This window comes from Crotalus tigris, unplaced genomic scaffold, assembly GCF_016545835.1.
Source record: "Crotalus tigris isolate CLP2741 ecotype Arizona unplaced genomic scaffold, ASM1654583v1 scf7180000023589.2044511, whole genome shotgun sequence".
Taxonomy (NCBI): Eukaryota; Metazoa; Chordata; class Lepidosauria; order Squamata; family Viperidae; genus Crotalus; species Crotalus tigris.
The window spans coordinates 1,187,342-1,214,312 of record NW_024100062.1 but is presented as its reverse complement, the minus strand read 5'-3'; the positions used below and the strand labels follow the sequence as shown (position 1 = coordinate 1,214,312).

Genomic DNA, 26,971 nt, shown 5'->3' with positions numbered 1-26,971 from the left:
GCTTAATTTCACAAACAAACAATATATTTTCAGCTACCTTCTCTTATTGCTATCGTAATTCTGATTATTATTACTCTGTTATTTTGCATGTACATGGAGAACTTCTGCGCCGGGAACAAATTCCTTGTGTGTCTAATCATACTTGGCCAAATAAAGTTTTCTCTTCTGTTCTCTTCTGTTCTGTTCTAGTTCTAGTTTTAGTTCTATTGGTTTTAAGGTTTGATTTTAACTTTCTCTGTTTTAGCTTAGATATAACTGTAAGCCGCTCAGAGTTATCCTATGGTAAGAGTTACCCTATGGTACCCTATGATAAGATGGGTGGCCAATAAATTTTATAAATAAATAAAATAAATTCTATTTCATTAATTTAAGCTTTTTATCTGTAGTCTAAGTTGCAATCTTTCATATGATTTTTTTTATCTGTAGTCTAGGTTGCAATCTTTCATATGATAAGGTTGTCACTATATGGGCTTGCTGGCCATTGCTTTGATCATCTGAAGTTACACAGTATGCTTTTAATAAATAGAGATAGTATAGACGGGGTAGGCAACCCTGGCTCTTTTATGACTCGTGGACTTCAACTCCCAGAATTCCTGAGCCAGCCAAAGTTGCCTACCCCTGGTATAGACAGAGTGGTGGGTAAAGGTAAGCACCGTAGCAGTCTACTTTGGCACATTTTGGTCAATATCCCCCAAGTATCCCCCAACCAAAACCTAGTTATTACTGAAACATACTCAGGCTGGGCTTTTTAACCTTGAAAATACTTTGCAAGCCAATGTTAACTGTATCTTATCAACTACAATATTAAAAAAAATCTTAAATTATCTGCTAGTAACTAGGGGAAAAAATCCTGTTACTGTAAAATAGTAGTTCCCCAGAAAATTTAAGACTATCTGTTTTTTTTTCTTTCACTAATTTACTATACTAAGTTCATCTAATTTCACAGGAGAAAAGTTTAAAGTTTCTAGCATTTCCATTGTGACTTAATTGTTTACACAATTTTAAAATCTATTTGATCATATATAGATGTAACGATTACCGTATCACTATGTTCCTTTGCATTTTTGACTCTTTAGTGTTTTGGCACTAAAAACATTTTCTGCCATTTTCTTGGGGTTGTATGTACTAAATTAGGTTCGGCTAGAGACTTTGCAGAGATTCAGTATTTAAGAATTATTCTTGTGTCAACTGTAATCAGCAAGCAGCTTGAAGATTTCCAAAAATATTTGGGATAGCAGGGAAAATGCACACAGCTATGTCCTGAACTCAACATGCAACTGCCCTACTTGGAACATTACCTATGAACATTTCCATAGGGAACAATATTTTTGAGACAAAAGAATTTAAAAACAACTCTACCAAACAGGCATCAGTCATTTGCCTATGTCCAAAATGATTCTCAGTCTCCAACCAAGTGCATAACTGACTTTTTTTTAACTACCCGCTCTTCCTCTTGACTAACTCCAGTCAGTATCAGCAGGGATGAAACCTGTGCCTGCTGTTTTATTGACTAATGCACTCTCCAGTTCTCCATAGCTGTAGGAATTCAATTAAAAAAAACCAATTGTGGCATATCGGAACACTATAGACTCAAGAACTTCATATAGTCCCAATTTTGGGAGAGAACTTGATTTGAGTGTGATTTGCTCTGTGTTTACAACATTTGAAGCAGATACTGTATTTCTAATTCTGGCTGTTTTGTATACCCCTAATCAGAATACACAAGCTTTTACAGTTAGCCAACAGTTTTTAACAGCATTTTGAAGTGAAATATTATTGCACCAACTAGAAGACTGTACAGTATGCTTGTCTTCTTTCTATTCTCAACTTAGGACTATATTTGACTTCTGATATACATTTTGAGATAATAAAATATATAGAAAGGAATACTAGAATTATGAATTGTAGACTTCTGCAGAAAACGTCAACTTCTCAGAATCATATATTAAGAAAAAAATAAGTTCTCCATCAATTTTAAAAATAAGAATGCTAATTAATTCCTTCTTGAAACAAGTTCTACATCAGTTTTAAAATAAGAATGCTAATTAATTCCTTCTTCAAACAAGGAACTCAAAAAAACCTATTGTTTTTTGCTTTTGTTTCACCTACTGTTTTATTAAGTCCAATCAGTATTCACATTTTGGAAAACTAAGATCACTTTAAAATTCTGATTATATAGAATTTATGATTCAGATTTCAATGGGAAAATGTAATGGTTCTCTTAAAGGAGCAAATTTTCCAGGCATGCTTTCATGAAATCTTTAAAATAGAATATAGCATTTAGATTTGTATTCCTATTCCCTTATTAAAGTCACCCAAGTTAGTAACCAATAAATATTGTAATCTCAGAAAATATTGAAGTACTTTGAGGTTTTCATACTGTCATATATTATCATTATATATATATATTCATATTTAAGAAGCTACTTATTATTGCTAATTAAAAGATAGGGGAGCAATAACCAAGGAATTAGTGTATCAGATGGGCTATTAATATGTTCTAGATGGGGCTGATGTCCATTAGGACTGCTATTATTTGTAGGACAAAATTATATTTAGGGATACTATATTCATATAACCATTATCATCCCCCATTAGCAAATATTGTTAATCTTTTAATTACCAGGTAGCTTGGGATTTTATTTTACTGTTCTAATAGTTATAATATGAAAGTCGTTTGCACTCTTTTGTTTTAATAGCTGTCTTTTCAGATGTTTTACTATATCTTGGTAGCCTGTGTGGAAGACAGTCCAAGTAGAGTACTCAGTACATATCCTGTATGTTGGATTCTCAAGGGCTATGGCTTTTGCCAGATGAAGCCTTTTTGATTTTGAGGCTGATGAAACGCAGTGCTGTTATTGATCTGTGCATGACATACCCTGTCTTGTCTGCTGGCCGAGTGTAGCAACATTTATCCAGGAATTTGTGAAATGTCACTTGGATCATGTTTGTTAGATAAACTCTGTGAAAAGCAGAATCCAACCTAAGAACTGGATGTGACTGTCTTCTTTCTGTGTCCTGCTCTAGCTCAGCCAAATGACATTTGTTAACCCAGTATTTATGTTTTTATATTAAGTTTTAGATAATTCAAAGAAGTATGATTGTCACTTGAAATGCTCTGGGAAATAACGTATTATTTTACCACTCTATTTTGAATAGAGTGCACGTGGGATCAGAGTATGTTAACTCTGTTTAACTCTATTCTGTGATCTGAATAATACAAGTCAATAATTGTATATAAGGAAAAAAGCAGGCATTGTTTTTCAACGAAACAAGAGCTTCCTACCTGACTTCAACTATGTAAAAACTAGCAAAGGTAGCAACAGATCCACACACCTGTATTCAAACTTTTCTCCCTTGGCCTTGTAACTTCTTCTGGATCTTTTTCTTGATTTGGATCCTGTGTGCCTGTATCAGCAAAACATCTGAAATGTTTGTCTTCCACAATATACTGCTGCCTTTCTTATTTATTGATTACTTATTCTTATTTATTGCCTTTTTTTCTGAGAGCTCAAGTGATTTACAACAGGCTCTTAATTATATCCCCACAAGAAACTTATCAAGTAGGCTGGATTGAGGGAAAGTGACTGACTAAGAGTCACCCAGCCACCCAGTCAGTGGTTGACTGACAATGTTAACCTAGATCAGTCCAATATAATATTCTGGCTCTCTAATGCAGCATTTGTCATTAAGATTATTCAAAAATGGTGGAATATGCCCCATTTACTTAAATGATGTAGAAAAATCTCAAGTTTTCCTCCTAAGTTTTTTAGCAGCCCAAATTAGTATAGTCTCACTGGGACAGTTACAGGAGACTGTTTCTAGCTGTATACAATAATTGCATATACAAAGCTATTTGTTTTACCTAATGCTATTGCATAGAAAACTTGTGCAGCTGTATCTTACCTGAGTTTTTCAAGTGGAATCACTGATTGGTGATCAAAAAATGAAGGATACACTTATTGAGCAGAATAACTCATCCACACAAGAGAAATGATAGGATCAAGCTCAGGAAGAATCTTCAGACTCAGGCCTGCAATTTCTGTCATTCAGACTAAGCTGAATAATGTCTATTTAAAACTGTGGCTTGCTCTTGGACCATAAACAAATAAATAAATCAGAAGATTTGCAGAGGTAAATTCTCTGTGGTCTCATAAATCATGAGTATATATGCTAAATAGATGTATATGTGTGTGTATAGCTCTTCAAATTTCCAGCACTGCAAATAATAGGTTTGTTCGTTTTTGTTTTTCTTTTGGCTTTGTTGCATAGTCCCTGCCTGTTTAGAAACCGAATAACTTGGATTCTCAGATCTTTCCCAGTTGTTAACTTTTCAAATTATTTTAGATATCCTTTTCTCTAAAACAAAAGGAGATCTGAAGACTTGGGTTTTGTTTTATTGGTTTCTTGATTATTAGGCTTCTTACAATTCTGCAGATAGTTTCAGATAAGTGTTTTAATGTTAGTTGAGGACATCAAACAGAAGTGTATGAACTATAATGTATAACACAACGATTAAAAGAAGAAAAAGCACATTTAATAACACATTTGATAGCAGTTTTGCTTTTCAGAAGCAGATTTAGATATTTATGTTTATAAATGTATATTCAAGTGGTATACACTCATAACTGGGAGTAAAATGTTCTTTGTATTACCAATATTTCCAGGTATTAGTAATAACATAATAATATGAGTAATCTGGCCCAATTTAAAACAAATTCCTTTGTTCTGTGGAGAGTAATATCTGTTCTGCTATTCTAATCATTGCACAGGAAGAGTTACAGAAAATTCTCTCTCCTTGCTTTGAGAAAATACATTGCTAAAAATAAATTTTCGACAAATCCTGCTTGCATTTTATGTATGCAATGAGTTACTGTCTTCATTTGGTACGAAATAGTTACCTTAAATAATAAACAAGATTTTAAAGACAGGTTTTCTACATAAACTTTATTTCAATTTCATTAAATTTTTCTAAGTGGAAAACAGATGGTAGCATTTCTCCCCCATTGAATGTTAGTGTAACATATTTGTGTGCCTGATATCTGAAGCATATGAATACTTAGGATGGCTGGTGTTAAATTTGTAATGAGTTGTAGGGATTGTAAAATTCCCTGACTGAGCATCATGTATGTTTTTCATGAGACTTGTAATTCTAAGATATGGTAAATAGTGGCTAAAAGTAAGATTTCCTTTGACTTCAGCTCAACTGCTGGTGGCTTTATGGTCATGTCCAGATAAATTTCGTGGTAATAATAGAGAAGTGCTTTACCATGGCTTTGTTTCAGGTTACATTTTTTTAACTAAACAGTTTTTTTCAACTTTCTGGATTTTTCAGATATGAGTTTTTCTCAGTTCTGCTTGAGATGCCAGAAACTAACAGTGAAATCTTATATATGCAAAGCATGTGCTCACTTTATTCAAGTGATATCTTGAATTTCTTGTTTTACATATATATTGTAGCTTCATTTTAGTTTCTGTTGTATGACTATCCATAGCTTACTCTTTGTAAGCACTGCTGGTTTGTTTCTAGATAGGAAGAATTTAATAGCCATGGGACTCGTGACATAATAAGGATCAGCAACTTTTTCAAGCTAGGTACAACATAAGGATGTTTTTCCTTTCCTCATGTAATATTTTTTAAATGCCCCAAATTATTGAATTGACATTATTTTGATATTCTTGCTAGAAGTCTCATTAATTTCATAGATCAAATATTTTCTAGAGCAGGGGTGTCAAACTGACGGCCTGTAGGCTGGATGCATCATGGCAAAACCGCACCCACCCCATTGCTGGCAAAGGCAAAAAAGTCACGATACGTGACATTGTGCATTTTACACCCCTATTCTAGAGCTTGAAAAGCCCTAAAGACATGTAGGGGAGAGGAGGCACACACCAACTGATCCTTCTGCTGCCCCCGCCTGTCCGTGTTGCTCTCCACTCCTGAAGGGCGCGTTCTGCTGGCATTGCCGCTTCCTCCTGAGTGTCTGTCCTGGGAAACCCTGTAAGCTGTTGTGGCTGTGAGCAACCAGGTAGTGGGATGAAGTGGGTAGCTGGTCACGCAGCACATCCGGCACGGGCTGGCCTGGTGGTAGCAGTGCTCCCACTCACCTGCACTATGCGGGCTTCGCAGCCCCAGAGTGCACTGGCCACTGGAGGGCTATGGCTGCAGCCAGATATCTTTGGCCCATGTGTGCTTGCCGCCTCCTGGAAAAATAAAACATTCCTCCCCCCCAAAATAAGCCCTAATGGGTCTTTTGGACCAAAAATAAATATAAGATCCGGTCTTATTTTTGAGGAAACATGGTAGCTATCATGCCTTTTACTTTTTCATTTCCACACTCAATTTTAGTTTCCACCACTTATTGAATCTTAACATCTTGTTAGTTAAAACAGTGGAAGGGCCGTTGGGTCTTGTGAGGTGAGTTGGGCTGAGAGAGAGTGACTTGCCCAAAGTCATCCTGCTGGCTTTCATGGTTAAGGCAGATTAGAACTCACAAACTACTACTTTCTAGCCTGGTGCTTTAACTACTAGATCAAACATTTCTTTAGAGATTCGGATTTTTGGTGCTTTAAATATTCTTAAAAACTGTTTGGTTAATTCCACACCATATTTAGAATGACTTCAATAATAATATAACAAACCTCAATTGTCATAGCTGTCGGTGCAGTATGTATTGAAGTTATGTTCATTTATACTAGATGACTGAACTTCTAGGGGAACCAGGTCATGATAGGCAATTAGCAGTAATTAGAGAGATTCAACTCAATAAGATGTCAACATTGGATTGCTTAAAGAAATAGCTGAATGTCAGGCATTTGAAAATAAAGTATTGCTTCCCCTGACATCCAGGTATAGCATATGAAATATGAAATGTTAATTTAACTTTTCTACTTATTATTCATGTGCAATATTATTTTGTCAGTCAGCTACTACTTTGACAGAATTCAAGGAATCTTAGAAGAGTGCTTCTGGAATAAAAGATTAATCTGGCCAAAGGCTGATGAAGTCTGATAACTATCTAAACTAGTTGTTAAAAAGTCTGCTATATTGCTTTGTTTTGCCTGACATTTCATGATATACTGTATTGTCTTCCAGCAGATATCCAATGGTAGTTTATAAATATGTGCTCTGCCATTAAACAAATTCTAAGTTGTAGATGATAATAATAATAATAATAATAGTAGTTGTAGTAGTAGTAGTAGTAGTAGTAGTAGTAGTAGTAGTAGTAGTAAGCATTGTTGAAAGATCAATGGCACGATGGAAGACACAGTTGCTGGTCAATGGTAGTAGATAGGGAAAAGTTAATATCAAAAAATAAATATTTCAAGGAAACTCACTGTAACCACTACTGTTTGTCATGGCACTGGTTCCTCTGTCAACAATATTGAATAACTTAGGCCATGGATATCAAACATCAAAAACAACTGCCAGGCTACCCAACCTCCTTTAAATGGATGATCTGAAGCTGTATGAAAAATATCATCTGAAATAGAACCACTGCTCAACACTGTCCATATATACAGTGGTATATTGCATTGGAGTTTGGACTGAACAAATGTGCCATGTTCACCATCAAACAGGGAAAAATAGTGAAAAATGAAGGAATCAATTTGCCCTAAGGAAATAACATCAAGAATCTGGATGAAAATGATCACTACAGATACCCGGGCATCCTTCAAGATGACAGCATCAAGCACACTGAAGTCAAGAAGAAGGTTAGAAGTGAAGAAATCAAGAGAGTAAAGATCTTACCATACAAACTCTGTGGAGAAAATACCATAAAAGCAATTAACACCTGGGCAATTCCAGCCATTAGATATATAGCTAGACTGAAGCAGAACTAAAAACCCTGGGTAGGAAAACCAGAAAAATAATGACAATAAATCATGCCCTTTATCCTTTCAGCAATCTTGACAGACTTTACTTAGCAAGGAAAATAGGTGGGTGTGGACTGTTGCAAGTACATCAGATGGTTGAAGAAGAAAAAAGGACATGGAAGGACAGTAAAGGACAGTAAAGAAGATGCACTGAAGTTTGTATAAGAGGAAGGCTTACTGCGTATTGGAGAGACCAAACTGGCCTACAAGAAAGACCAAATGGAGAACAGAAAAAAGGCATGGGAAAACCAAGTAGTGCATGACCAGTATATTAAAAAAAATAGCAGGGAAAACATAATAACAAGATCTGGTAATGGCTAAGAGCAGGAAAAAAGAGAGAGGGTGGCTAATTCTGACTGCATAAGAGCAAAGCTTAAGAACAAATTCATACAAAGCTAGAATTAAGAAGACAGCAACAGAAGCAAATGCTGCCTTTGCAAAGAAGCTGAAACAGTGGACCACCTTGTTAGGTGCTGCAAGAAGATTGCACAGTCTGTCTACAAATAATGGCATGACAAAGTAATTACAATGGTGCTTTGGAAGATTTGCAAGAACTGGTGGGACCATAAAATAGAGAAAAATCATAAATAATGAACATGCTAAAGTGCTCTGGAATTCAAACCCACAGGCACATAATATCCCAGACTTAACAATTGTTGATAAAAAAGATTTTAAAAAGTCTGGACAGTGAACGTGGCAGTGCCTGGAGGCAGCAGAATAGAAAAGGAAGAACTGGAGGAGATAACAAAATAGAAAGACCTGCAAATAGAAATAGACTGAACGTGGCAAAAGAAAGCAAAGGTAATATCAACAATAATAGGCACCTTGGGTACAATCCCAAAGCAACTGGAGCACTACTTGAACACAATTGGCATTGACAAATTCACCATCAGTCAATTGCAAAGGGCAGCTTTATTTGGAACAGTTTACATCCTATGTTGATACCTCTAATACCATTAAACATCAACATCTGCCTGTCCCAGGTTCTTGGGAAAGATTTGATTGGTGGTTAAAAATGCCAGATCCAGTCTGAAGATCTGGCTTACTGTGCAATGAAAAACAATGCACATTAACAAAATCACCTTCAGTCAATTGCAAAACGGCAGGTTTACTAGGAGTAGTTTACATCCTGTAATGATACCTTTAACACCAACACACAACAACATATGCCTATCCCAGATCCTTGAAATAAACTCAATAGGTGGATAAAAACGACAAATCTAATCTAAACTGGCTGACTGCAACAAACCATAATAATTATTATAATTGTATCACAAATAAAAATGTATTATTTTACAGTTATAGGTTTTAGCCAACAAAATTATTTAATGGTTTTACATGAACCACAAATGTCACCTCTCTGGAAATACTATGAAAACAAATGTTAGCCTCACTTACCAAAAATCTCTGAAGTTGTGGGATCATTTATTCAATCTGACACAACATGAATCCATTTTTCTTATCTCTATAATAGAAGTATAGAACAAGTTCAAACAATGTCTAGGTTTAACCATAATTTTGGACGTTTTCTACAAAACAGGTAATAGAAATAGAGATCAATCCCTTTCAATTCCGCAAGCCTAGATATTTGGTTTACTCAGAGATATAATACAAGAAACTCCATATATCAAATACATTTTATTCTAATTAAATCCTAATCTGTTAAATGAATACTTTTTTTCCAAAAAAGTATACTCAAACTTAAACCAAAAATAAAATATATGTTTCACAGTCATATATATCTTTGGAAAAAAGTTAACAGACTGTGACAGATATTATAATTCAACAATATTGTGGAAACATAGTAGGAGATCTGTTTAGATCTGAATTCTTGATGAATTCAGTAGATAATAGAAGAGCCAACAGATGTATGGGCAAGCTGACTGAATTTAGTATAAACAGCATGCATTATTCCAAAACCTCTCTAGATGACTAGCAGCAAGGTAGAACAGCAGCTGTAGGTGTAGAAAATGCCAATTTCTTTTCTGTAGATATATTTTAATACTGATTCTCAGAAGATTATAATTACCTGTTTATGCTCTTTGCATGTCCAGAAGCAATAGAAGAACCATAATTAAAGTATTAGAATTGAAATCAGGGCAAAACTTTTTTATTGAATAAGAATATGTTTAAAACCAAAATACTTTATACAGCAATACCTGTTCAATAGCCTTACTACCAAATGCCATTATCTTTAATAGTCTCACTTTTTAACCCAAATAAATTATTTTACCAAATGTTATTTCCAGTAAAGATAATGTTAGTTCTAATATATACCTTTTAAGTAGATTGTGCTGCTGTCCAAATACAGTATTTTTATTCCAAACTTCACTGGAAATATTTAATCAAATAGCACCTTTGGCCTTTAAAAGAATCCTATGAAAATGGCAAGTTGCAGAATTTTCTTTCATGTCTTTCTAGCTAGTAGGCATGTTTACATAACAATGTAAGAAAATCGTGAATTTGTTATGTTTCCATTGCTTTCAATTGACCTAGGTCTTCACTGAAGATGTATGCGCTGAATGTGCATGCACCTGTATGAATTATGAGTGGATCCATATGAATAAATATGATTCATATGAATTCATGAGTCCATGTGAATTATCATTGGAATTTTACACGCAGTAGACCCACTAGCAAAGTTAAATTTCATGTTTTTCTTTCATTCAATCATGTCTGATTTTCAGAGACTGCCAGGAGAAGTCTCTGCAGTTTTCTTGGCAAGGGTTTTCAGAAGTGGTTTGCCCTTACCTCCTTCCTAGGGCTGAGAAAACTGCCTAAGTGAGTTGCCCAGGGTCACCCAGCTGATTTCATGGCCAAGATTGGACTAGAATTCATGGTCTCCCAGTTTCTAGAACTAATGCCTTAATCATTACATCTAACTGATTCTCAAATTTCATGTATTATCTAAATATAATTTTATTTTAAATGTTAAAGTTACATAGAATCATGTTTATAAAATTGTTTTTTTCCCTATAAATAGTTTAAAGCGACCACTGAATAAGTCTTCTCATGCAAATCAATACATATGATGCTACATAAAGTATTAATGGATAGAAATAAGTATATAGTCTATACTTTGGACTGATCACATATTATGCAAATAGTCCTGCTCCAACATTGTAACATTTTCCACTTTGAATAAAACATATTAGTTGTTCAGCTTTTAATATAAACACTTGGTTTAGTACGTTATTCTGCTTGAATTCAGAATGTCTTTGTTAAGAGGTTGAATACATGTGTACCACCTGACTTGTGATAAACTAGTCCAACAAAATCAGTGTGTAATTTTTTAAAAACACAAGAATGACGAAGTGCAGGTAGTCCTTTAGTTATGATCATAATTGAGCCTGGCAATTGTGGTTGTAAGTCACGACAGTGCTTATAACTACAATTGATTTTATGACCTTTTTGCGTTAGTTGTTAAGCAAACCCAGTATTCACTATTGGTCAGTTTTTGCTAGACCAGAAGTAAGCATCAGTTTCTGGGAAAATCATCATAAATTATAACCACATGACCATGGGTTACTGCAAATAGCCATAAACGTAGGCCAGTTGCCAAGTGCCCAAAATGTGGTCACATGACTGTAGAGGGCCCCTGATCTCGGAACTTCAAAACTTGGTCATAAGTAGCTTTTGTTACTAAATAATTAGTCATAAGTCAAGAACTACCTGTAATTGATGAAAACTCCTAAGAGTCAAACAACAAATCTAAAAAAGGGAGTAAAACCCTGGGCAAATATTACTTTTCAGGAGATTTTAATCTCCTTATTTCACTATTAAGTATACTGAACCTATAGTTCTCTGCCTAGTTTGTGCTTTTGCAATATCTAATTGGGAATTTTCAGAAGGATTTTTTTAAACTCCTCTGAGTATGCTATCATTTTGCCTAATTGTTGATGTCAACTTATACATTATAAGCATCTTTAAAATAATGTTATTGTTGGCTTCTTGGACTCTTTCACCAGTGTATCATTAAAATCTTGGTGGCTTTCTGCGGAGTACAAACTAGTAAAAGATTGTTATAACTATTCCAAAATTAAAGCAAATATTACATATTTCATTTTCTAATCCATTCTGATACGCTGTTTCTGTGAAATAAACTATTCTGCTCCATTGTCAATCAAATTCAATAAGCCTGAGTTTGTGTGCATGCTATTCATTTGAACTAAATATCTAACAAGCCTCATCTGCTAATTAGAATTAACATTTATGTTGCTAAATGAGAAGCATTTTGGCTGCAGTGTAAGGTGGTAAGTCCTACCCGATGGAATAAACAACTAACATCTGTTACCTTGTCCTGCTCCAACTTGGCTTTTACAAGTAAAGTGCATCACTTTCAGGGTTATGGAATTTGTGGTTCCCTGGCTGTGGTATGTACATGAGGAAGAGAAGAAACAATAGCATAAAAACAAGCCAAACAGACATTGTGCAGTGCATATGCTTTGCTTTAATCTTTACAAGTCTTATAAAACTGATACAAGACAAAACATGATATTCTCTGGAATTTTTCTGTAGAATATGTATATAAATTTTTCCTGACAGCCATTATAGCCAATCCAATGTAATCACAAAGTGGTTACATTGCATATCTCGGCATTTTTCTAAATATAGCACTAGTAGTACTAATAGGGGCAGGGTAATGCAGTATTGTTGCACCCCTTTTCTTTTACCTTGCAAGATAAATACCACGAACCAGTCTCCTACTTCATTTTAGCTTTAAGTTTGTACTTTGTAACCAATAAATGCAGCCCACTTTATTGCAATTGATGACAATATATGATGAATATTGTATTTTGTAAAGCTAAACTATAATAATATAGAATGGTGTTCCTAATTGCATATTGGATACAACTATTCCTATTATTTTTGTATCTGGAAAGCAGACCCTGACCTCCAGCTTGACTGAATTGCAACGAGAAAAATCAGATTTGCAAGGAAAATTGGACCACCTGATCCAGGCGACCAAAGGGAGAGAAGGGCTGTCTCTTCTAGCATCTGGCCATACTGGAATGGCACCAGCTACTCCTGTCAAGACTGTAGATTTGGAAATGAAACAACTACAGTGTAAACTGAAGGTGAACATTTTATGCTATGAGATAGTAAATAGGCATCTTATTTATAATAGAGAATATCAGGCATTTAGTGACTGAAAAGTGGATGAAAATTTAAACACATCTTGAGATATGAGATAACTTGGCTGTTAAATTATTTTTAACAATTATAATTCAGTAACTAAATGTTAATATTGAAAAAAATGTCATAAGTTTCAAATTTATGAATATCTTTGTTTGTTGAAAGTATTTTAAGAACAGTTGCAGTAATCTAGTTTTTACAGTATAAATAGTCAAAGGTATTGCTTTTTGTAAAAATAACACTTTACTTATTGCATGTGCTATGAATGAAGAAATATATACTTTTTCATTATTGCTGGCTCTGAGAAAATTTCTCCTATCTTCGGCTACTGTCAAATAACTTTTGCTCAAGAAAAACATCTATGAAATGGCATCTTACTTGTGCTCTTTTAAGGCAAGTAAAAAGTTAAATGGTCATTTCCTGTGAGGAAGGCAGATGCTGAAACCTAAGAGAATGTGGAGGAAGAAACTGAAACAAAAGAAGAAAATAGTCACTGAAGAGGAAAACGCTGATAGAAGAATACAGGGAAATGAAGGAAAAAGATCAGTGGTTTTTGTGTGTGTGTATGTGTGTGTGCGCACAGATATAATCCTTAAAAAAACACTGATAAAGATTGTGAAAAAATAAACAATCACTTAGTAAGCACAAAGTTCCGTCCCTCTAAGTATAGTCCATTTATATCCATACTTTGTGTTACAGAATTCATTTAAAAAAGAACAAGTATTAATTTGTAAATCCCTGAATAAATGAGACACAGCTACAATAACCCTGGTATTACACACATTTAAGGTACTATGCTACAAGAAGAAGAGCTGACAATGTGCATGGATAACATTAGCATAAAGATTATTATCATTTGGGTTGGTGGCAAGGAGATTTTTGTGTGTGTGTGTGTTCATTCCCAACAGAAGGAATTATGCTACTTCTGTTCAGATAAATTCAGTATTGTCACAGATGCCCTATATTTTATTTTCTCCACATCTGTTTTGCCAACATCACTCCCAAGAAACTATCATTCCTGGAACAGATGTGTGCAAAATTATATCTAAAATTTCAAGGAATCTCTCAGATCAAATCAATGGTTGTAAAAATCGTTGTAGTTTTATTTACTTAAATTGCAATCCTGTGGTCCATAGGGCAGTGCCCCAGAAGGGTTATAAGAGTTGAAAGAAGTGCATCCTTTGAGAGTGTATTATTTGGTCCTAGAAATATCATCTAAGTACAGTACCAAAGCTTCACCACCCTGTCTCCTCCTATAACAGAACACCAGTATCAGAAAAAGTAAACAATAGGTGTGCCAAGGTCAAGCTAGGGAATGTGCCCGGAGTTATTGTTAAAATTTTAGCTATTCTAGGCCAGTTTTAAATGGATTTAATCAATCAAAAGTGTTCCTGGGAGAAAGGTGGAAGTACATTTTTTTTGTTTTTATTCTATTGTGCTACAATACTGCCAAGACCTTGGATTCATTGGAGGCCTTGACATGACATCTTAACATAAGATCGTTCTTCTCTTTTACTTCTTGAAATACATCCAATATGCTGGTTAATCTCACTGGGAAAAGCTGATAACATCAAAAGGAACAAACAAAGCATGTTCATGTAAGACAATAGATTTCATTGTGTTTTAGAACTGATAACAATGATGACTGTTAAGGAGTGCCTTGGCACATGCCAGATGCCACTTTTCCTGTGCTGTTCAGATGAGGCAACACTTATCCACATTGTGGTTACTTTCTGCCCTGATTAGTACAACACTTTCTACATCAGTTGCACTTGAACGTTTTCTGTAACATTTTAGTTGATACAAATTATCTAGGCTGCTAACTAGTAAGGATGGAAGGGGGCATATGATACATATGCTGAAAGATTTGGATTTGCAAGATCCAATCTGGGTTGGTCTTCCAAGCTTTCAGACTCGTGCTGGAGCCCATCTTCAGAGAATTTCTCTCTACCAGAATTTGTGCTTTGGGTTAGAGAGAAGTTCCCTGAGATAGGCTCCAACACGAGACTAAAAGTTCAGAAGATTAAAATCTCTGGTCCCAGTGACTGACCCAGACTGGATCTTGCAACATTATCCTGGGATACGTATATTTGCTTTTATTTGTGTTCTGGATTTGGTTTCCAGTTGTTTACAGGGCCTAATGAATATGTTGGTATTGACTTAGGGTCTGATTGTTGAAGCAAACAATCCTTCTACAAATAGTTTCAGATGCTAAAATCATCAGAAAAGGTCTTTTTAAAGATCCCTCTGCTGTCAGAAACTCATCTTTCTGGCAGGTAGATGAAGGTCTTTTATAGCATGTCTCCCAGGATGTGAAACCCTTGGGAGTTGCTCTTGACTTCTACTCTGTCAGGTTTCCTCTCTTTTGCCAAGCTTTTAATTACTGATTGATTTTAACATCTATTTTATTGTTAATTTTGATCTGTGTTTTTAAAAAAATGTTTATGTTCTTTTTTGGCTTTTAAAATTTTGGTATTTGCTTTAGATATTTGTCAGTATAGGAAGGCAGGGGATCAATCGAATAGATATAAATTAAAAAATCTTAAAACTCAGTAACAGGAGAGAAAAAAAGTATTAATAAATGAGTGAAAAAAGTAAAGGAATGAAGACATTACATTATTAACAAGAAAAAAAAATAAGTCTATAAAACTAGTCTCCCGAATGAACTACTACAAAGTTATGTTAAATTTTAATACACTAAACTATTCATTTGTTAACACATAAATTGTGTTAATTAAATTATAAAACCATTGAGCCAGTAGCATGAGAATATAGTACGTATGCACATGTTACCATATTAAGTAATGCAGTACTGCAGGCTACTTCCGCTGATTGCTGGCTGCCAGCAATTCGGAGTTCGATTCTCACCAGTTCAGGGTTGACTCAGCCTTCCATCCTTCTGAGGTTGGTAATCCAGATTGTTGGGGGCAATAGGCTGACTGCTTAGAGAAGGCTGTAAAGCACTGTGAAGCGGTATATAAGTCTAAGTGCTATTGCTATTAAGATTTAGATACTGCTCATCTCAATCCTGGAGATACTGAGAAAAAATGAAAAAGCAAACATTTAGTAATTAAGTTTACTAATAATCGTTACAATACTAAAAATTCTAATATTGCAAGAGCATCTATTGCAATTCTGTACAGTATTGCCTTATCTGGCCAACTGCCCACAAAAGTTTGCCATTTGTCATATAATATAGGGATCACAATCCTCAAGTAATATCTATCATAAATTGATCAGAATTTTAAGGAAGTTTGGAGATAATCTTGTTCTTATATATGTCTCTCTAAAACAGAAGTATAAAAGAACGCATGACATAGAGTCCACCACTCTTATTTCATAGGAGCAATGTTTTACAAAGGGGAATTTTCTTGTATCAGCCTTCCAGAATTTCTGATCAAAGAATATTGAAAAAGGCAATATTGTGCAATATTTAAAAGTGAGCTTTTGTTATCATCCCACTTTTTTATGAATTAGGCCTGATTCTCAGCTGTTATGTTTACAGAAAGTGTGTGCAATCAAATGGCCAATCTCTATCAACAAACCTTTACCTTTTTCATTCTAAGATGGCTACCACAGAGGAAGCTTGGTTATATCATGGGAAGAGAAGTTGCTATTAAACTAAATTATCTTAAACTAAGACAAAACAGTAGGAGAAAAGGGAAAGAGAGAAAGATAAAATAAGAAAAATAAAAGAAAATTTAAAAAGACTGAAGAAGAGAAAAAGCTAAGAGGAATCTGCAGAGCAGAGAGGAGAATCAGCTGTGGGGCAGGGACAAAAGCCAACTGAGGGCAGCACAACGACTGGCAGAGAGGAGAAACAGAAGAGCCAGTGAGATAGTGGAAAAGGAAGGAGAGCCAGCCAGGGAGAGAAAAGGAGAGCTTACTGTGAACCATCCAGGCAGCCCTGTTTGCTGAAGAAAGTAGAACACTGGCATGACCGACCAGCAAATGGGATCCACATGGCCGTGGAGCTGTTGGTGGCGGTGGTGGAACACTGCAGCACAGTAGACTAGGGCCTACAGATAGCAATAGACCAAGTGCTATGGATGGCGGTAGACCAGAGCCTACAGACGGCGGTAGACCAGGGTCTACAGACAGCAGCAGACCAGGTGCTGCAGAGGGCAGTAGACCAGGTACTGCAGACGATGGTAGACCAGGTGCTACAGACGGCAGCAGACCAGGTGCTGCAGATGGTGGTAGACCAGGGCCTACAGACAGCAACAGACCAAGTGCTATGGATAGTGGAAGACTAGGGCCTGCAGATGGCAAAAAATAAAAAGAGGGATTTTCAAACAATAAACTCATGGAACAGGTGACTGATACTATTGTGGTATGCAATACATGTTCCATGTATGTGCTTATGCCCAAAGAACACCCAAACTATACATGCCTTAGATGTAAACTATGTAAACTACTGGAGGAAAAAGTAAGGAACTTAGAGGCAACTCTATCCATGCCCCAATCTACGAAAGAAAGCTATACCCAAATCGAACCAATTAATGAACAAATAACTCCTAGAGGATTTGACCCTACTGATAAACTCTTGGAGGAAGACAAGTAGAGGTATATCACACATAGAAGGAAACACAATACTCAAAGAAAGAAGCAGCATACAACTAACAAACCCCTTCTACCCAATCCAACTCAACCAAAAACAGCCCCACTAAAACTGAGCAATCGATTTCTCCTCTTAGATGGAAACACACAGACCCATAACTTCCCTCTCAAAGAAAACATGCAGATGCCTAGCAAAGAAACAACTTCAAATATTCCTTAAAAAGTCACTTCAAATATCCCTATAAAAGTCACATCAACAAATACACCAGAGATAAACAGAAAAGCACTCCCAAAAAGGAAGACAAGTGTTGGTAATAAGAGATTCTATTCTCAAAGGAACGGTATTATCCGTCTGCAGACCAGACATATAATCCAGATAGGTATGTTGTCTCCCTGGAGCAAAAATCAAAGATGTGGCTGAGAACCTAACCAAAATAATTAGGCCTACTGATTACTACTCTTTCCTCCTCCTCCAATTGGGACGAATAACATGACAAAGAACCTGAGTACAATAGTAAGAGATTACAAATAACTAGGCAATAAAGTTAAGAAGCTAGGAGCACAAGTAGTGTTCTCAACCGTACACCCAATAAAAGGTTAACACCCATTGAGGGAAAAAAATTCTAGAAATAAACCATTGACTAAAGGGTTGGTGTCGCCAAGAAAACTGGTTTCCTGGATCAGAGACTCCATTTCCTATATGAAGGACTCCTAGCAAGGGATGGGCTGCACCTCACGAAAACGGGAAAATGTACTTGGAAAAAGCTCATCAGGAGGGCTTTAAACTAAAATTGAGGGGGGAGGGTGACCAATCTTTGGACTTTCTAGGACCCAAAACCAATCATAAATCTCAAGAAAACAAATCAAACAATGAGGTAGGCAAAGATGAGAAAAAAGAAAAACCCAAACAACAATCAGGAGATGCAGGAAACATGCCCACGGACAGGCATAAAGGTCTTAAATGTTTATATTCAAATGATCAAAGCTTGGGGAACAAACAGGGTGAACTAGAAGCAATAGTACACAAAGGAGGGTATGACATAATTGGCATTACAGAAACCTGGTGGGGTGAAACCCATGAATGGAATGGGCTGATAGATGGATACAAATTGTTCAAAAGAAACAGGTCTACAAAAACAAGAGGAGGAGTTTCACTATATGTAAGAGAATACTACATATCTATAGAAATGCACAAGATCCAAGATAAAATCTCTCCAGATTGTATATGGGTCAATATAAAAGAGAAAAAAAGTTACATTACCATAGGTATATACTACAGGCCACCCAACCAATCAGAAGAAATAGATGAACTCTTTGCCAACCAGCTAACAAATGTATGTAGGAAGCATACTACAGTAGTAGTGGGAGACTTCAACTATCCAGACATCAACTGGTAGACAAATTCTGCAGCAAGCGGGAGTTCAAACAGATTCCTAACCGACAATTTTGTCATCCAAAAGATGGAGGAGGGAACTAGATATAAAGCCATACTGGACTTAATTCTAACTAATAGAGAAAAGTGATAGAGGGAGTTGAAGTTGCCGGCATCTTGGGCGAAAGTAACCACGTCATACTGGAATTTAATATAACGCAAACACTAGCAACAGAAAACAATCCAGCCAGTGTCTTGAACTTCAAAAGAACTGACAGAGAGAACCTAGGAAAGATCCCATGAATGAAAATCCTAAAGGGGAAAACAATCCAAGAAGCGTGGGAAACTCTGAAAAATGTGATCATAAAAGCCCATATCATCACAATACCACTGAAAAATAAAAACAAGAAATTCAAGAAGAAACCAGCATGACTGCACAAAGATCTCTCTGACAAACTGAAAGACAAAAAGGACAAATACAAAAATGGAAACAGCAGACAACTAGATTAAATCATTAAATCATAACTAGGAGTGCATGCCATATCAAGCCACTTTCTTAAATGTTGGGCTTGGCATTATATGTGAATCTCGCCAGTGAAATTTATATACCATAGTTTATGAAATGAAATAATGAATCCAGCAAACTGTAGCTTATTAATCATACTCATTTAATAACTATTAAATTACAGTTTAGAGCAATTTAAGGTTCGTGTTTATGTATTACAAAATCCTGAAACTGACTCTAATAAGAGAAAACTTTAATCTTTTGAATGCAGTCTTAGAAATGTGTAATTAAGAAAATAATTACATTAAAGTAAGTAGAATCAAGTATGAATAGTAACTTTTCTAATCTAGTATAGTAGACAGTTTCCATACTTAGCAACAGCAGCTAAAAGCACCTGTTTTGGGAAAATGTCAGCCATAGATATTTTACTCCTGGGACTCATTGTTAGATATCATAGATAGAATTCTGGCAGAGATATTCCATTTGGAAATAAGGTGAAATTTATTTCTCTGTAGGCTGGTCCTCAATAAGTATAAGAGCATCACAGTCAAACATTAATAACCTAAGTACAAGCACATTAGTGGAATTCTTTGCTATGCTAAAATTAAAATAGACTAAATAGCAAAGTTTCACTTTGAAACTCAAATGTGAACAGTTACAGCTCTGAGTAATCCTACATCAACACTACTGAGACTTTAATAAAATATTTCATTTATTCTAGAATGCAAATAATGAAATCACTAAACATTCATCAGCCATTAAATCTTTGAAATGCGAAATCCAAAGAAAAGAGGAACAGATGCAGGAACTACAAGAAAAGTAGGTTTCCACTTACCTATTGGTTGTGTTTGGCTCCCCCTTGTGGCAAAAATGCATTTGCTTTAACTTCATGGACATTTTTCGGAACACGATCTTTCATATTTTTTTCTTTTGGCTTTTTATGTATGGTTCATATTATTTACTCTTTTATGAGAAAAGTATTAATGCATATTTTTCTTTTAAATTGCTGAGTAATTTTCAGTACAAAAGATGGCATATATCTAATAAATCATTTTTTAAAAAAAAAAATCAGATTGCAGTGTGCAACCTCTAAATGAATACCTCGGCATACTTGAAAGCAATTTTTCAAATGCAGTGATTCTTTGCCTAAGGGCTAAGAAGCATATCAAGGTTTAGATGCTTAAATTGGATTACATGTCCAATTTTATAATTTCTGAAAAATGCAAAAAAAGGCATTTTTATTTATTTTTGAGTTTATTAAAATGTATAATTTTTGCAAATTAGTTGCTTAGTTCAATATTAAAAAATATCAGATTGTAAGTGAGCCTAGTAATAATGTTTCATCTTGCAAAATAAAAATTATTTCATTAAAAAGTTTCGTCTTCAAAAGGGTTTAACAAAATGCATATTTTTATTGATTAAAGCCTTGAGGAACACCTAAGGAATCCAGCTGGAGGTGAGAAAGAATATGCTTATGTCTAACCACTATATTGTAGAGTAGATACTGAATATGCTTCAATATTATTGATTGCCCCCATAAACTAGATGTGCCTATTGAAATGAGAATTCTTTCAATTGGCTTTTATTGTGATTTTTGCTGGATCTACGTGATGCCTTAAAGATATAAAAAGTAATAAAAATTTTAAAAATGTATAAGTATTATGTTGTTTCATTTTATTGGGATAGCATGTTGTTGTCACAAGAAAATAGAAACAAGCAACAGCGTCATAAGCGTAGATTTCTGTCTGATACGTCACCCAGTGAACAGTTTTCTTTCTTACTATTTCCTACTAGGTTTACTATTTAGAAGTTGTTCATTTTGGAGAAGTCACATTTTCATCTTTGAAATTGATCTATTGATTTTTCATACCATAACTGTGTTTTACTTTTTAAAACTACCTCATATTGATACAAAGCTTTTTATGTATAAAATAATAGTTCAAAATCATGACAGCCAATTCACATAGTGATACTTTTTAAAAGCTATAATTAATTTTAATTTATTTTGCCTTTTTATGCCTAGTAAACTAGTAGAATAATCCCCTTTTGTTTATAATTAAATCATCATCACAGTATGGTTTTCTATAAATTAGTGTGTATTTTTATTGTTCTGAACTGCTACTATGAAATTGGAATTTAAGATTCAAAAGCCCACAGAGATTAAATCTACCTTTAATGCTGTTATGGAGAGAGAAAACTTCAATTTTGACATTTTTCACTTGACAAATGGTACAAAGATGAGTATGGAACTGTGCTTTAACAATTATTCAAAATAATGACATGCTGGTTACATAATTCTATGCATATTTCATTTTCTCCTTATTTCAAGGATTTCTAGAATGGAAAGAGATATAAGTATGAAAAGGCATTTAATAGAAGATTGGAGACTGCGTATGAAAACATATCAGGAAAAGGAGAAAAGCTTTAACGAAACATTGCAAAGTCTGGAAGAGAAGGTCTTTAATGTTTAGCGTTTATTTTAAATCAAGAAACTGAATTCCATCAGATTGTAGCAGCCACCATTATGATTATTACAGTTTTCATTAAAGCTGTTGAATAAGTTAATGCGATAATTAAATGCTTCCTAGTATTTTGGGTATGTTGTTCAGCTGGAATTTCACATATCTGTTTCTTGAAAAGAGACATCAAAGAAGATTCTTCTTGCAGTGTAAATCAGGAGAAAATACCATGAAGGGAAAAAACAATGACCTATAAATTATCTTTATACTAATAGTTATATGTGATCCTTTCCATTGTTATATATTTAATGATTCCATTTTATGCTCTTCTGAAAGTTGTTTTCTTCATAAATATTTAATGCATTTTTCTGGTGCTTAAACAGACTGGAAGAGAAACTGCCCCTTAGTACCTCTGCTGTGTATTTTAGCCCTGTTTTATAGCAAACAAGTCACATGTGTAGGAATCTCTTAGGCTGCAAATCATAACATCCAAGAAACATGAAAATAAAGCACTACTTTGATTCTTTTTTAAAAGCAGGTGCTAGTTTTTTTAGATGTGAACATAGTTTCTATTGGCAGTCATACATTGTCAGTTCCAGACAAAACTATCTTGCTATGTGTATATGAGATATCACTTAGATACTGTCAGCCCAAGAGACAAAATTGGCAGGGTAGGAAAAATCTCAGACAATATAAAACTGAATCAGGATAATTTCTTGGAGGCAGTAAGAAAAAGCATTTCAGAGACCTATGTTATACTATGCAACGAGGTGGTGATGGTGTTTTAAGTATTAAAAATATTGCAATTTTCTGGCAACATTCAGTTAGGAAAAAAAATCAAGCCTATTATATGCAAAAATATGATCTCTTTAGATATGTTTTGTAAATTGATTTCTTTTTTATATATAGATTTGTTTTACAAATAATAAGTAGCTATTAACTGTTGGACTGTGTTATTTGTAATTTTTCCCATCAGTACCATATGTTGACATGTTAGCAAGTTTCAGAGTTTTTAAGTGCTAGCATTTGGTTTCTTGCCCATGAATTTGATAAATAGTAAAATGTTGCAGTCACATGGCCACTTAACCTACAAATAAATCCTATTGACTTCAATGGAGAGTATCCATGTTTGAATAGTAGCCAAGATAGCCTGCATTCTATTCAGAAGGTAAATGGATTATGTACAGTTAGATGTGTGTAGTATTTTGATAGTGTTGATTTTCCATCTAAATTATTTAAATGCTTTCCTTAATAGTTTTTCTCTGGATGCTCTTCCAGGCAAAGGCATTAACTGAGGACTGTTCAAATAAAAAAATATCCATTGATTCATTAAAGCAAAGGCTTAATGTAGCTACCAAAGAAAAGGCACAGTATGAACAGATGTATCGCAGAGCTAAAGAAGACTTGGAGAAAAAGGTACACAATTATAGTTATTATGGATGATTAAGATGATGAGGATTTATTAGACTTACACCCTTCCTTCAGTTCATCGGGGTACCAATAAAAATGAGGTGTACAAAAAATACGAAAGAAAACACAGTTAAACAATTTAAAATATATGCCAATGAAATCATTATTAAATTATTTAACAAAATGCCCTATGTTTTCTGGTGCACATTTTTTTTTACAAGTAAATAGTTTCCATGATCGGTGCCTTTGCATTTTTAATTTGCCCATAGTAGCATTTGTCTTGAGTTTTATTTAAAACCATATAATATATGGTTGTAATTCAGAAGAAATTTCTGAAGTTGTATTACATTAATTACAATAGAATGTTGAATGCTTTTAACTAGGGTGAGATATAATTTTCTAAAATATACTATTTTATAGTAGCATTTTCCCTCTCCTTGGATTTTAATGTAGCCTTATCAGACAAATATTTTCTACAACAGGTGAGAAACCAGAAAGCAAACCTCTGATGAAATTTGCTTTCTTCTCCCACTGTCCCTTTTTATTAGGCAAAGTTCTGAATGAATTCATATAATGTCAGGTTATTCTACATTTTGGAGTTCCTTTGTTTTTCTGTTTCTAGATAAAGCAAAGATTTGAAGGAGATCTCAGTGTTACACTGAATTATGTCTAACAGTGCACCTAGAAAGAAAGTTTGGATGCAGTTATTATTACAGGCTTTAATCCTATATTATAAATCTTTCTCTGGATTTTACAAATTCTCTTCCCATAGTTCTGTCTGGTTGAGCGTAAACCTGTATCAATTTCTCCTACAGCTTCAATACAGGAAGCATGAGCTTTTTAGAGCCAAGATACTCAGATATAATAAGCACTAAATATTGGACAGTTTACAAAGGAAGCAGCATTTATATAAGATACACAAGCAGGATATTATTTCCCCTGAGTTTTAAACAACAGACGATCTTAGTGTGTTTTATATCTAACTGGAACAATGGGCAGGAAAGAAGACTATACAGTAGGACAGTGTTTCCCAAACTTGACAATTTTAAGGCATGTGGACTTCAACTCCCAGAATTCCACAGCCAGCATTGCTGGCTGTGGAATTCTGGGAGTTGAAGTCCACATGCCTTAAAATTGTCAAGTTTGGGAAACACTGCAATAGGAGAAGGCAATGAGCTTTACGATTAGTTTTTTGTAGGATCTTCTAGACACTGTGTTAATTTCTTTCCAATTCAGAAATGCTAGAAGACATTTTAAAGAATTGAACAGAAATAGAAGACATTTGTGTCCTCATCTTCAGTCTGCTCAAATCAAGTTCTCTCTTTGCCAAAATATACTTAACACATTCAGCAATGGGCTGAGCATTTTACCAGCTTGATTTGTTGTGATTGTATTTCAGGAACTTAATCTTTCCAATCTGGAAGCTAAAATGGCAGAGACGGAATATACCATGACTGAACTTGAAACAACGGCCTCTCAGCAGCTTCACAGCTTAGCCAGGCAAAGTGAACAGGCACTTGAAATGGTGCAGAAAAAGTGGATCCTGTCCAATGAAAAAGTAGAAGAATTCATAACTTTTGTAAAGGTTTGGCATTTTAAATATGTGTGCTACGTGTAAATATAAATACATATTTGCATATATACTTACACAAACACATACATATACATGTTTTGTACAACATTTTATATGGGAGGTATATACAGTAGCTATTTATAGCTGTATATCTATGTCCCTGGGGATGGTTGCCTCACTTTAAGCTTGTACATTAAAATGGGCTTAAGTGTTTTTTTTTTAATGAAATCTGGAGACCCACTCACTGGAGCCTGTTGCAAAAATATTTGGGGGGGAGGGGGCTGAAGATTTTCTCTTTCCTTTTTGATTATTAGAACTGAATAGAGTTCTGATTACTGTTCCCCAGCAAGAGCTACTGCTTATTGTCCCAGGCATTCTTTGTTTCAGTCATATGCAGCACGGACCATATCAGTTAACAATGGGCTGTCATTTTTTTCAAAATACTATACTCCAGTCTAGGAAAATGTTCAGAACTGATATATGCAAGTAACATCTTCACCACACTATTTGCTATGACCTCAAGTTCTTACATACACCACAGTTGTTGTTTTTTAACCAGTGTATTGAAATTGGGGGCAGGGATAATGCTCCAGTGTTTAGTGTGTTACATTTAAATGTATTATGTTTCATTTTCCATTTGATTGTCTGCCCGGCCAGTTTCAGTCTTTTGGAGCTTTTTACAATCATTTTTTTAGCATATCAAATAGTTTGGCAACATCCTCAAAACTAGCCACTTCATTACTTATCTCTAAATTATCAATTCATGTGTTTTGAGCAGCTGGAAGAATTCCCACATTTCTACCCAGGCATCATATATTAATCTTCCCTAAAATGTATAGAGTTCTAAGCCTCATGTTACAAAATGATCAGTATGTATTTCACAGCATAATTTTGGTAAAAACTATTAAACTGTCGCTCCTAATAGATAAACTGGAGGAAAATAAAGATACAGTCTGAAAGTCAAATATTGATGATGATCAGAGCAGTTGCTATTGACATTCCCCAAGTTGCTAAATATTTACGTATAAAAGATCCTCTGAAATCCTCTTTTCCTTTTTTCCCCACAGAATGTTGCTGAAAAACTGAAAATCTTTCTCAGATTTCAGTGAATGCACAAAGTAAACCAGGTTAAAACTCTACTTATATATCTACAAATGCCACTCAGGGGAAATTAAGTTAGCACAGCTAGTATTCTTTCTATTCATACCATCTTTCTTTAAATATATTTTGTACTTTTGCTCACTAGGAGAATCCCTATACTTGTGTGCTTTCCTCCTGAGGCTTTTATTTTCACTCTGCTTATGACTGTCCATCTTCTCTCAGGGCTTACGCAGTAAATACTCAATGTTCAACTGAAACTATTTTAAAGGAGCTTGACAGCTGAAAAGCTGACAGCCCCGGTTCAAGACCTGAGCATCGCATGACGGGATGAGCTCCCGTTACTTGCCCCAGCTCCTGCCAACCTAGCAGTTTGAAAGCATGCAAATGTGAGTAGATGAATAGATACCGCTTCTTTGGGAAGGTAACAGCATTCCAAGTGCCTCAGCGTATAGTAATTCTGGTCACATGTCCATGGAAAGGGACAATGCTGGCTCCTTGGGCTAAGAAATGGAGATGAGCACTGCCCCCTAGTGTTGGATATAACTGGAAGGGAAACATTTATCTTTACCTTTATTTAAAAGAGATTACTTAGACCAGCACTTGTCTATGCTGGCTGGGAACTCTAGGGACTATTTCCAGTTACTCTGAGAGCACTAGGTTTTGGAAAGCTGACCTAGAGAGGCTTTGTGTGATACATACTTTAATATGTACATGCATGAACATTGCATTGTATGGATACATGTGTGTGCATCCTGGTTATACATTTTCTTTGCACTGTCCTTACTGTTTATTTTTTTCTGTGTGGTAATTATGCACCATGTATCTGACCATCTTCCTCCAAGTCAAGTGACTTTTCCCAACTTACTAGATAAGGCAGGGAGTCAAACTTGCCGCGTCACATGACATGTTGCAACGTATCATGACTTTTTCCCCTTGCCGGAGCTGGGGTGGGTACGGCTTCTACGTGACGCATCCAG

General features: G+C 35.0%; 1 protein-coding gene across 6 annotated transcripts in view; it reads left to right on the top strand.

Moving 5' to 3' along the window:
• The window catches only part of CNTLN (centlein), a 189,423-nt gene that overhangs the window by 140,607 nt on the left and 21,845 nt on the right, over positions 1-26,971 (top strand). For 3 of the 6 annotated variants that reach the window (XM_039319412.1, XM_039319413.1, XM_039319411.1), the window contains 5 exons: positions 12,765-12,956; positions 20,173-20,270; positions 21,781-21,907; positions 23,189-23,326; positions 24,720-24,905. In XM_039319412.1, coding sequence (XP_039175346.1) covers positions 12,765-12,956; positions 20,173-20,270; positions 21,781-21,907; positions 23,189-23,326; positions 24,720-24,905 — 741 coding nt within the window. Of the gene's footprint in view, positions 1-12,764; positions 12,957-20,172; positions 20,271-21,780; positions 21,908-23,188; positions 23,327-24,719; positions 24,906-25,960; positions 26,021-26,216; positions 26,381-26,971 lie in introns of all 6 variants that reach the window. The other 3 variants (XR_005553699.1, XR_005553700.1, XM_039319414.1) reach the window with 3 other exon arrangements.